Source organism: Corella eumyota, chromosome 6 (genome assembly GCF_963082875.1).
Source record: "Corella eumyota chromosome 6, kaCorEumy4.1, whole genome shotgun sequence".
Taxonomy (NCBI): Eukaryota; Metazoa; Chordata; class Ascidiacea; order Phlebobranchia; family Corellidae; genus Corella; species Corella eumyota.
In genome coordinates, this window is record NC_137495.1 from 1,509,461 (window position 1) to 1,522,282 (window position 12,822).

The 12,822-nt window shown below is 32.6% G+C and overlaps 1 protein-coding gene and 1 pseudogene across 2 annotated transcripts; both read right to left on the bottom strand.

Annotated features, from left to right (window-relative positions):
* Positions 1-4,902: 4,902 nt before the first annotated feature.
* LOC145755296 (sarcoplasmic/endoplasmic reticulum calcium ATPase 2 pseudogene) lies at positions 4,903-5,562 on the bottom strand (annotated as a pseudogene). Its single transcript, XR_014284193.1, has 2 exons — positions 5,313-5,562; positions 4,903-5,003 (listed from the first exon to the last, which is right to left on the bottom strand). The product of XR_014284193.1 is annotated as a sarcoplasmic/endoplasmic reticulum calcium ATPase 2 pseudogene (transcript).
* Positions 5,563-6,763: 1,201 nt separating this feature from the next.
* On the bottom strand, positions 6,764-12,125 carry LOC145755584 (sarcoplasmic/endoplasmic reticulum calcium ATPase 1-like). The gene is made up of 20 exons (XM_082571825.1): positions 11,993-12,125; positions 11,802-11,902; positions 11,471-11,575; positions 11,250-11,388; positions 11,064-11,144; positions 10,904-10,989; positions 10,525-10,785; positions 10,206-10,409; positions 9,931-10,122; positions 9,589-9,853; positions 9,278-9,483; positions 8,900-9,083; positions 8,613-8,764; positions 8,297-8,517; positions 8,005-8,207; positions 7,840-7,925; positions 7,632-7,765; positions 7,415-7,532; positions 7,216-7,333; positions 6,764-6,810 (listed from the first exon to the last, which is right to left on the bottom strand). The coding sequence occupies exons 1-20, from the start codon at positions 12,108-12,110 to the stop codon at positions 6,779-6,781; spliced, it is 3,006 nt and encodes a 1,001-aa protein (XP_082427951.1). The 5' UTR covers positions 12,111-12,125; the 3' UTR covers positions 6,764-6,778.
* Between the last annotated feature and the right edge of the window lie 697 nt (positions 12,126-12,822).

Consider the following 12,822-nt stretch of genomic DNA (forward strand, 5'->3'; position numbering starts at 1 on the left):
ATTTTTTAGTATGTATTTTTGTCTTTTAGCTCTGGTTCGTTGGTAATAAGCCATTGCACCACGTCAAGGTCAACCAGAAAGCAACAGGTTATTTTACCCAATAGGAAGGCAAACGATGAGATTTTAAAGGTACCTTGGAAAGGTAAGACACCTAAAAAATCACAACCAAAAACCTTTAATTTAGTAATAAGCCCATTTTTTTTCAACCCCAATTTAAACTAAGTTCGAGGGTGCGCGCGACTAAATTCTAATGCTCGGTATAGTACAAAACTGTTTTGCTCCTACGGTACTAAACCGTATAATAAATAAAACTAATTCATAATTCTAAAAGATAAAGAGTCCAAAAGAATCGTTAGAACGAGTTAAGAACGAGTGCTGTAAAAAATGTGGTTTTATTGCCTAAGAAATATAAATTAGAACCTGTAAAAAAGCCTGTAAAAAATATGATTTTATAGCCTAAAAAATTTAAGTTAGAACCTGTAAAAAAGCCTGTAAAAATTAAAAATGGTTAGGGAAAATTGTAAGAGAGATGGCAACGGACCATATTTAAGGAATATACTTACTGTGTAAATTTGATTCCAGTTTTTCTTTCACCAGAACGAAAGAAGAAAACTATACCGAGCAAACTAACATCTAATTTAACCTTCCTACTCTTAAATTTCAGGCAATGTTAATAACTTTGTGGTTTACCCAACTCCAACAAAGTTAAAACATTTTTTTAAACTTAAACCATTTTAAATTTTTTTAACGTCGCGATTTTAATTATTTTGTTTTTTTGTTTAGGTCTAATACAAATACAATAAAGAAATGGGAGAAGAGAAAATTTTTTTGGTTTTAGGTTCTAAGTTTAAACAAGTTACAATAACCTTAACTTATCACACTTAACTATTCAAAATTACCTAAGATTACATAAAAATTTTTAAAGGTCCTGAGTTGTTGTTATTAACAGAATTAAAGCCCTAACAATGAGTTATTTTTTTTATCTTAACCTACTATTTAAGATATGGCATTTAATAAATAATTACAATATGACGCTACACCAATGATAATCATGGCAGAAATTGGGACAGAAATGAATTCAAGTTCTAGATTCAATCTTTTTACTCAACTCTTAATTATGTTCCATCCACGTTTCATCCAAGTTCCTCCACACTGCGAAGTTATATTTCCATTCCACAATTCCACATTTTTTAGTTTCTATTCCACATTTCCAAATTTGAATTTTTAATTCATATTTTGATTCCATTTCATTTTAATGTTTCCATTTTCACATGCTAATAACTTACAATTCTGCAGACTAAGCATGGCGCTATATACTACCCACGAGTAAAACGCACCATGCTCACTAAGGAAGAAAATAATTGATAGAAGGTAGAAAACCGGGGTTTATAGATGCCGGTATTTAATTAGCGCGAAATTATAATTATAATTAACTCTGCTGCACCCCCAAGCGTGTTGCTTCTTTAGTTAAAGTTTAGTCCCTGGCTGTTGAGGTAAAGCCTCCCACATTTAATTGTTCGGTAGCGTTTAGACCCTAACATGAGCTGTGCGTTGTCTACATTGAAAAAATATTAGGAATATGGCACGAAATACAACAGTAATAAATAAATGTGAAAAAAATATACAACATGGGACAGCCCGGACGACCATTTGGCGATACGTGGTTCTGCTGACCTTAAGGGCCAAAACACAGACTAGTACTGGTACATGGGACACCTAAGGGGACCTAACCTATAATGGTATTGGGAAAATGGCCGCCGGGAACGCATCAGCTCATTGACTGTTTGATCCCAAACTTCGACCGACCCACGAAGCGAAATGGGTAAATCTAGGTTTGGGACAGTCCGCAAAATATAAATTTACACTGGGAGAAGAGAAAGATATTGCATACAATTTTGTCTTGTTCTAGTATTTTCAAACCTCAAAATTAGTGAATAAATCACAAAATCTAAACCTTATCTCAATGTCCATTGTTTTTCAGATAATTTAATAATGACCAAATCATACGTCACATTCTCCATGTGTGACGTCATAAATGTTGAATCCAGGTCTTCATTTTTGATTGAAACAAGAAAGATTTGTATAATTTTTCGGATTTCTAAACATAAAAAAGATTATTAAAAAAGTGGTAAAAATTATAAAATAAGTTGGAATTAAAAATATATTAAAAATAACACGTCATATATAAGAGCTATGATGTCAGAAATTTATAACAAGTTTAATTACCAAGTTATTATCAGAAAATAATTGAAAATAATTTACCTTCAGCATAGAGCGCCAAAACAATACAGTTCCAATTCCGGCTCAAATCTTATCAATTGTGACTTAATTAGCGATGACGTCACTTGCTGGTGATAAGATGAACATAAAAGTGACGTTGACTTATCACTGCAACAAAAAATAAATTAATTAAATGGTAAAAAGATAACAATATAAATATATTACCAGTAAATATTTCTATTTATTTTAAAAGCAACAAAAATAAAATTTAGATTATTTTAAATACATAAAACTTTGAAATTAATTAAAGTTAGGTATTTACCTTTTATTAATTAGGAACTGGCGTTATGAGCGACGTCATTTAGGCTGTAATGACGTCACTTATGCACGATAAGTTTTAAAGATCATTGAACTAAAATTGATCTAAAAAATAGAATTATGTGTCAGCAAAGTGCATGTTAACAATATCGAGTTTTATTTATTCCTACAAACAATTATATTAAGTTGAATTACTGTAAAGTTAAAATAATTTTAATCAACTACCTTTAAACTTATTTGGGTGCACTTTCACATTTTCTTAGCGACTCCACGACAAGATGTGTACGTTGTCGAACGAATGACGTCATAAACTGGTGATTGTTAGGTTGATGATATCACACGAAGTGTTACTGCAATTACGAAGTGTTACTGCAATTAGTGTTACTGCAAAAATTTTAGGCAGCTTAGATTTCGTGATGTTAGTGACGTCATTTAGGCTATAATGACATCACTTAAGCACGATAAGTTTTTAAGATCGTTTGGCTCAAGTTGATCTAAAAAAAAAATTAAAAAAATTTAAATATTTGAACTAAACTTTTATTTAAATTATATTTGTAGCTGTTCAAAAAATGTTTCGTTATTAATTAAAGCTATATTATAAAAATACAATTGCCTAATAAATGTGTTAAAGATAAAGTTTTTAATAAATACCTTTAAACTTATTTGAGTGCCCTTTTACATTTCCTCGACAACAGGTTGTTCAGTTGTCGAATTGATGACGTCATAAACTGTTAATTGTTTGGTTGATAACGTTGCATTAAAAGCTAGTTGTACGAGTTACGCCATTTAGGCTGTAATGACGTCACTTTGAAAAACCGTTGGGCTAAAATCGATCTAAGAAATAGAAAATAAAAATTGTTAATAAAAGGAATTTTTAAACAAGAATGAAATTTTATTTTTACTACAAATAATTGCAACAAGTTAGTGTAAGAAAATAATTTTTAAATAACTACCTTTTAATTTATTTGGGCGCTCTTTAACATTTCAGCGACGACTTGACGTCAACGTTGTTAAATTAATGACGTCATAAACTGGTGATTGTTTGGTTGATGACGTTGCATAATAGAGTCATCATCAAATGGCATCAAATGAAGGTTGTTATGTTGATAATGATGCATGAAAATTGATTTTAGGATCGTTCAGCTGAAGTCGATCTAAAAAAATAAATTGAATAAAATAAATATTTTATATAAACTTTAATTATAATTATATATATGGTTATTCTTACAAAATACTAATATAATCACATTTAGAAATAAATTTTAAATAAATACCTTTTAACTTATTCTGGCGCACTTTTACATTTCCTCGACGACAAGAGGTTCACTTCGTCGAATTGATGTCGTCATAAACTGGTCACTGTTTAGTTGATGGCGTTGCATTAGAAACTGGTGACGTCACATGACGTGGTATTTGTATCATCTGTGTTATTGTGTTGTTGATGGCGTTGCATTAGAAACTGGTGACGTCACATGACGTAGTATTTTTATCATCTGAGTGGTTGCATGTTGATGACGTTGCGACGTCACATGACGTAGAATGTTTAAACTCCAGCGACGGAGAAGGAAAAAAATTCGAAGATTCGTTGAATGAAAAACGACGGATTTGTCGTCAATTAATTTATTTGTTTTCAACTAAATTTTGATTTATTAATAAACTAATATGTTAAAATAGCAAAATAAATAGGTTAATATCTAAAATCATGTCAAATAAACTGAGAATAATTAGTTTTATTTATTATTTAACTTTAGATATTTATTCATTTAATATTTTTATGTTTAGTTAACTTATATTCGCAGCAGCAGCGCAGAGGAGTTGTAGAAAAGTGGAAAATAAAGATGAGAAGTTGGGAATAGGTTTTGCAACGCTACTACAGCTAAACTTGTTTAATTTAAGTTAACTAGCAAACGCAGCAGCATAATAAAAGTTTTAGCATAAACAGACCTTAATTAATTTAAACTAGCAACAACGCAGCGCGCAGCAGCAGCTAACAAATACAAAATAAAATATCGCAATCATGCAGCATATATTATAAAATTATGTTTAATATTATGGCAATAAAGCAACAGCACATGCAGCGTATAGCGTTTAACATTTTTCTCAGTTCATTTTGACATGACATTTCTATATAACCTATTAAATTTTGTTTCTTAACACACCAGTTTACTAATAAAACTAAATTTAAGTTTACTTGCAAATAATTAATCACCTTCAAATCACCATGACGTCATGGTATACGTCACGATCCACGCCACAAACCACCAATCGTCCCCTACTTCGCCAACTTTCGTCGAAACAATGTTTGAGTTTACGTTCTCTTTGACATATAAGATTTGATACAAGCATCTTTAGCGTCTTTTCTGTTCAGTATTCCTTTACTAAAGCTTGGATCTCAGCCTTGATTTCGGCGGTCATTGGAACTTGTTGTTTGCCAACTCGAACGTGAGTACGTCGGTCCAACACACCTTTAAAAAAATAACAGTTGTATTAAATAGAATACGTTTACCAGTATTACTACGTTACCCAAAAAAAAGTTAATTAGAATTTGCTGCAAAGTTTACCTTCTGGTGCTCCTTTAACAAACATTTTAGGCCCGACTGAAGATGGCGCTGTGGGCCGCCAATACGAGCTCATTGACTTTCTGTCTCGTGAGAACTCCAAAGTAAATTTCTATTCTATTATAATTCAAAGGTAACATTATTAGAAACCTTATATTTAAGTTTAGTATAAAGTTTAAAACAATAATATTAAATTTGGTTTGTTGTCAATTTTACCTTCTGGTGCTCCTTTAACAAATATTTTAGGCCCAACTGAAGATGGCGCTGTTGGGCGACAATACGAGCTCATTGACTTCCTATCTCGTGAAAATTCCAAAGTAAATTCTTTCTTCATCATTCCCTTGATGGCGCTGTTGCATGGGTGAGATTTTTCCGATTTGCTAAGGCCACTTAGGTCTGAGTTAAACACGTTCATTTTTTCGCACAATACAGTGAGGGCTGTTACAGTGGCTTCACCTTTTCTCATAGTTCCTAAAAAATTAAATAAAATTTTAAATATATTGTTGTAACTTTTTAACACAAATTATCAATTTTTAGAATACAAAAACGTCTAACTAAAGCCAGAACTTAGTTAACTGGCTTAAGAAAAGGCGACGAAACTACAAGTGGTAGTGACGTAGATGAAAAGGCGTTAAACCGAAAAGACAAGTTGGGCATTTTTTTCTTTTTTATATATTTTCTATACCATGTGTTATAAATTTAAAAAAAGCTTTAAAATTAACAAACGGTTTGAACAATTAGTGACGTAGCAAAAATCATTAAATATTCCGAACAAAAATTATTTTTAATTAAAATTTTGAATTAGTTTTACCTTAATAGGCGTAAGATCGAGCTTTGCGATTTTTGAAGTTGAGATCAAATTTGATTTTTACTTCTTTTTTCTTTCTTGTCTGTTGTATGACGTCATAAAATATGAATTGTCTATTAATTCTTAAACTTCTGTTTTCTAGATAGTTTGTACTTCAATATGACGTCATAATAACTTTACTTTTTTGGTTTTGTTGTAGAATTGTTGCAGAAACATTAAAATTTGATGATGAAACTTGATATAAACTGAGCATAGATTTAACCAACCTTCTACCACACGGTCTAGACAAGAAAGAACCACGTGTTTAAGTTTCTACAATTTCTTGCGCTTCTTGCAAACCCGGGGCCGAAAAATTGGAATTTCGGCGTGAATTTAATCAACGCGCACGCTACTCTCTTGTTTAGGTTAAAGTGATCGAATGTTTCTCTATAAGAGAATTAACGAATTTACTTTAAGGCACCTCTACGTTTTAACTTCAAATTCCTTTTACTTTATATACAAAGATTATACCTTTTTAAGCTTATGTTTTTTATGTGTTAATAGTGTCATGTTCACATTAAATTAATCTTTGAAATTTATTAAACATTTGTGTTTTTTTACATGCACCAAAACTTAAGTAAGTTAAATAAAAATAAGACAATAAATTTAACAAACAAAAGTTGTGAGAATATTGATAACCTTAATAGTAATCAAACTGGTATTAGAATCGCATCTTTTAGTTAACAAAAATATACAACTTTTTAAACAAGGTAATAATTTTATTTTGCAAATACTTTTAAAACATAGTCGAAAGCATAAATCAAAATGAATTGTCAATAAATAAGTTAAATATATTTCTTTTTGTAAGTTAAGTCTAGTTCCTTTAAAAGTTGAATTATTGTTTCTTCTTTGATAAAAGGTCATGACCTAAAAAATAAATTATTATAATTAACATTATATATAAAATAAGTTTAGTATAGCTTATACTGCATATTGTAACAAATAGCGTCATCACTTAGTTTGTCCTCAATTAATTCGCGCCATTTACTTTGCCTTTTAATGATATGTCTGGACCCTCTGATAAGAGCGTCACTGTCTAGCGGCTTGTGATTGACTTAAGTTTTGTTTTATATGAAGTAGCGTTGTTAACAACTTGCTAAACGGTCATGTAAAGTTATTGTGTTGTGCATTTTTGCTTGTAAATAAATATTATACGCTGAACTCAGTATAAGGTTATAGTTACGGATAAGCCCCAGAGACGAAATACGTTACAATATATCCAAATAAACATTTCTAAAATAATGTTGTATTGATGATGAAGTTTTATTATACCTTCAATGTAATTTCTTGCGACGAATTTCAATCCTTCATCGGCGAAAATAACGGGCACTGAAATCTTCAAAACCATCATCCACTCCTCGAGGTTTAATGGACAAATTTGGAAAACCATCTAAAAATATTAAAAGGTTTGTTAAACTTTTGACACATAAAATTTACTTAAGCAGTGTTATAATATCAAACTGCTACTTACTGGTAATGGATCAACGTAGAGAATCATGAAATGAAGGGCAAGTGAGAGAACGATAGCTCCAATGAGCCACATGTTTTGCCAAGGAGGCATACGGAACAAAGACTGGTTCTCTGACACACTGAAAAAATATTTAAAACGTTTTATATACAGTTAATCATGCTATATAAACTATAAGAATAACCTGATGAGATTATTATATTAATATTGATTTTATTACCTGTTTAGTGCGTTCAAGAGCTCAATAACGACAAGTACCGACAAAGCCATTGTCATTGGGTGAGGATCTTCGAATATCTTGCAAGTTAAACCCTCGAAGTTTTCGGGTTGAGTTGTGCATTGCATATAGTGAGTCTAAATTGAACAATATTTAGTGTAAATCACACGTTTTTATAAGTATAAATATTAATTAAAAGTTGTACACTTACCACTTGCCACCACGACATTTGGGGGCCGTTGCTAGCGTACAAGAACCACCACAAGGAAGCTCCAACAGTTGCGAATCCAACGTAACCTAAAAACAATGTTCGTTTATATTTGTTTAACATGATCTTACTATTTTATTGCAAAATATTTAAGGTGACGCCACGAACCTCCAATGACGCAGTATCTGAACATGAGCCATCCGTTGATAAGCGAATCTTTGGTGGATCGGGGAGCTTTGTCCATGATGTCAAGATCTGGTGGATTGAAGCTAAGTGCGGTGGCTGGAAGACCGTCAGTGACCAAGTTTACCCACAAGAGTTGGACTGGGATCAGTGCTTCAGGGACGCCAAGGGCAGCAGCCAAAAATATGCTAAAATGTAAATATTGGCATTAAATAAAATTTACAGATTTTTACAATGCATGCTTTGCAAATAAATTGTTTATGTTTTTTGTATTTACCAAACAACTTCTCCGATATTGGACGAGATAAGGTATCGAATGAATTGTTTCATGTTGTTGTAGATGGCTCGGCCCTCCTCCACAGCAGCCACAATCGAGGTAAAGTTGTCGTCAGCAAGGACCATGTCTGATGCACTCTTGGCCACTGCAGTTCCACTTCCCATGGCAATTCCAATCTCGGCTTTCTTCAATGCTGGGGCATCATTTACACCATCACCAGTCTATTAAGCAATAGAGTTTGATTAAAACAAATATCAACTATAGCTAACATTTAAAATCAAAAGAATAATGTTGTTAACATGTGCTTGCGGCTTACCATAGCAGTGACGTCACCATTAGCTTGCAAGTATTCAACAATCTTGCTCTTGTGAGCTGGTTCGACTCGGGCAAACAAGCGAGATCGGAGGCAAGCTTGGAATTGTTCTTCTCGGCTTAAATTGTCGAACTCTCGGCCAGTGTAAGACATTCCTAAAACATATATTTTTTAATTAAATTAACTAGAAAAAGAATTTCTAAAACCCTTTGTAATGTAGCTTTTTTTGATGCCTTTTCACATAAAAAAAAGCAAATCAAAAATGTATTGTACTGGGACTTGTTACTTACCAGTGGTATCTTCATCTTCACCAAAGACTCCAATTCGTCGACAGATTGCCTCGGCAGTTGCTTTGTTGTCACCAGTGATAACAATAACTCGAATTCCTGCTTTGCGACAATCCTGGACAGCTTGAAAAACTTCCATTCGGGGAGGGTCCAACATTCCAACGATGCCAACAAATGTGATGCCAGTCTAGAAAAAATTGTGAGTTTAACAATAGAATTTATAAATTAACCAAAAAAATTAGCATGAATAATTAAAACGTAGAATCTTTTACAAATTTATATATTTAAATATGTTTTATATATTTAAAATTCAATATTTAAAATTCGATAATAAGTTTGCTTAGATATAATTGCATTATTCTTGAACCATTTAACTCTTACCTCATATTCAACAAACTTGGTTGAATCTTCTAGGTTCATCTGACTAGGACTTGGAGGAGTGTCAATGGTTCCAAGAGCCAGGCATCTTAAAGTGTCTCTTCCTGTTCCGTATTCTTTAACTAAAGCTTGGATCTCAGCCTTGATTTCGGCGGTCATTGGAACTCGTTGTTTGCCAACTCGAACGTGAGTGCATCGGTCCAATACACCTTTAAAAATAACATTATTAGAAACCTTACATTAAAAAACAATATAAAATTTAAAACTATTATTTTAAACTTTGTCAGATCATTTAAAATTCTTGTTAGGTTTACCTTCTGGTGCTCCTTTAACAAACATTTTAGGCCCGACTGAAGATGGCGCTGTAGGACGACAATACGAGCTCATTGACTTTCTGTCTCGTGAGAATTCCAATGTAAATTCTTTCTTCATCATTCCCTTGATGGCGCTGTTGCATGGGTGAGATTTTTCCGATTTGCTAAGGCCACTTAGGTCTGAGTTAAACACGTTCATTTTCTCGCACAATACAGTGAGGGCTGTCTCAGTAGCTTCACCAACTTTCTCATAAATTCCTTTTGACTAAAAAATAGTAAAGTTTCAGTTATGACTTGAAAACATATCTTAAAATTTTACAGCTCGAAAAAAATTATAATTACCTCATTGTAATCCAAAGACGAGTCATTACAAAGTGCACAGATGGTCGAAAGTTCGGTAAGTGCGTCATAATCGCTACAACAAATCTTTGCGTCGTTCTTTGTCACGTGGCCGACTGGGTCGTAAGTGGATCCTGAGATTTTAAACTCGTGAAAAGCAGCTCCGTCAGCCATGACTTTGTCGACAACAAACATCTAAAAATGGAAAAAAAAGGTATTTAGATATTACTATGTGAGCCTAAATCAAAATGTTAAGAGAATATTTTTAACCAACTTACCCTGCAGACAGACATCTGGTTGGTGGTAAGAGTTCCAGTTTTATCAGAGCAAATTACTGAAGTACAACCCAAAGTTTCAACGGAAGGAAGACTTCGAACGATCGAGTTCTTTTTGGCCATTCTGCTTGTTCCAAGGGCAAGGCAAGTTGTAATAACAGCTGGAAGTCCTTCTGGGATAGCTGCAACAGCCAATGCAACTGCAATCTGTAAAAACATTTTATTAACTTAACTATTTCAAAATTTGTGTGTAAATTGACTAATATGCAGTTTTAGGCAAGTATAAAAATTAATTAAATTTAAATGTAAAGTTGTAACAAACCTTGAAGTAATAGATAGCTCCCTTGAACCAAGATCCACCATGGACTGGGTCGTTAAAGTGACCAATATTGATGGCCCACACAGCAATGCAGATCAAACTGATCACTTTAGACAGTTGCTCGCTAAATTCGTCAAGTTTTTGTTGAAGTGGAGTCTTTTCGCTTTCAGTTGAGGCCATTTGGTCTCGGATTTTACCGATCTCGGTGTTACTTCCAGTTCCAACAACAATTCCAGTTGCTTTGCCTGATGCGATGTTGGTGCCCTATAACAAATCATATTTTAAATTATATTTGTTAATAAAACTTTAACAAATTATATTTGTTATTAAAACTGTTTTAGATTTTAAAATGGTAAATTACAAACAACTTCTATGAACTTACAGAGAAAAGCAAGTTCTTTTTGTCTTGGTTGACAGCTCTAGGATCGGGCACTGCATCGGTGTGTTTGATAACGCTTACGCTCTCACCTATACATATATTGGGTTAATAAACAACAACTACTTTAAACAACATGGTACGCTTGGATGTATAGTTAACTTACCGGTTAAAATAGCTTGGTCAACTCGGAGGGTTGTGGAGTGAATTGCAATCAATCGAATATCAGCTGGAACCTTGTCCCCAACTACAGAACAAATTGGTTGACGTTAAAGGCAAGACTAGCTTTTAAATACATAGTATTAAATACAATGATATAATTGTTTACTTTAAAAATAGCTTTGTTTCTTACCAGATATTTCTACAATGTCACCAGGCACAATGTTTTTAGCCAGAACTCGTTGCACGATTTCCCGGTCTTGCCTTAAAACTTTGCCCATCTCTGGTTCGTATTCTTTTAAAGCTTCGATCGCACTTTCTGCATTTCTTTCCTATAACATTTAAATCATTGATACAGTACTAAAATTTATATTAATCCAAAAGCAGAAGGCCAACAAAATGCAATGTACTAACCTGCCATATTCCAATAATTGAGTTTGCGATCAAAATAAGAAGAATAACTAAAGGTTCGACAAAAGCTGTGATCGTTTCTTCCCCTTCTTCAAACAAGGCTAGAACCTAAAAAAATAATTACAAGTTTAAAGTAGGTTATTGCCAAACTTAAACGACCTTTAACGTAGGGATATATATAACAATAAATGTCCTTTGTAAATTGACCTCATATTCCCAATGGACCTTAATTAAAGTAATCCTACGTTTAACCTCTACTAATAATAACTTTAACAAGACTTAGTCTTACAATGAACGAATATTAAACCTAACACAGTTTAAAAACGTTACTTACAAATGAAATGACGGCTGCCAGCAGCAGGATTCGAACCAGAAGATCTTCGAATTGCTCGACGACCATTTGCCACAACGATTTTCCTTCTTCAGCTGGGAGCTCTACATAAAACGTTTTGGTTGGTAATAAAATACAATATAGGCTTGGTAATAGGTTAACATTTATTTATAAAATTTTATTTTTAAACTTACCGTTAGGTCCATATTTTTCACGGTTTATTTTCACTTGTTCCAAGGTCAAACCAAGTTTGGATGAAACTCCAAAATGGTTCAAAACCTCGGAGGTTGTTTTTGCGTAAGCGTTCTCCATTTTAGAGGAAAACTTATAATTAAATAAACAAAAATATGGGCAAAGTTTTCAGTCTATATGAAAACTAAAACCTAAAAAATAAAATATCAAAATGATTCTAAGTTAAACTTATAGATAACTCTGCATAAGCAAATACAATGTTGTTAGTAAGCTAAAAGCTGATTATGATTTCAAAACGTGAAGTTCCTACCTTTTATATCCAACTTCCATTACATTTGTTACCATGGTAATTAGGTGACGACAAATGTGACGTCATTGGTGCTAAGTATAGCTGGGTAAATTAACACCAGGGCGACCTTTTAACTTTTAGTATTGCTAATCTTTAAGTGCAAAGTTTAACAACTCAGAGAAGTCAAACGAATGTTCAACAAAACAAACTAAAAATATCGAAATAATTCAAATTTTTAATCAAGAATTTAAAAGTTGTTAACACCGATTGAAATATGTAATATTTTTAAATATGTTTTAATATAGACTAACTTGTATTTTAATCACTACAACATACCAAGTTTTTATTGGTCCAAGGATAGATATTACATTTTCATTGACAAGCTTTTCTATTCTAAAGTGAAGGGGTAAAGTGCCCAACCAAAGTTATTGGTAAAATGATTATTTAAAAAAATGTTTAATATAAAAAAAACATTTTTTAAACAAATGTCTTATCAAAAAACCTAATGTTAGGTCAAGCACTTACATCAGTCAATATTGAAGG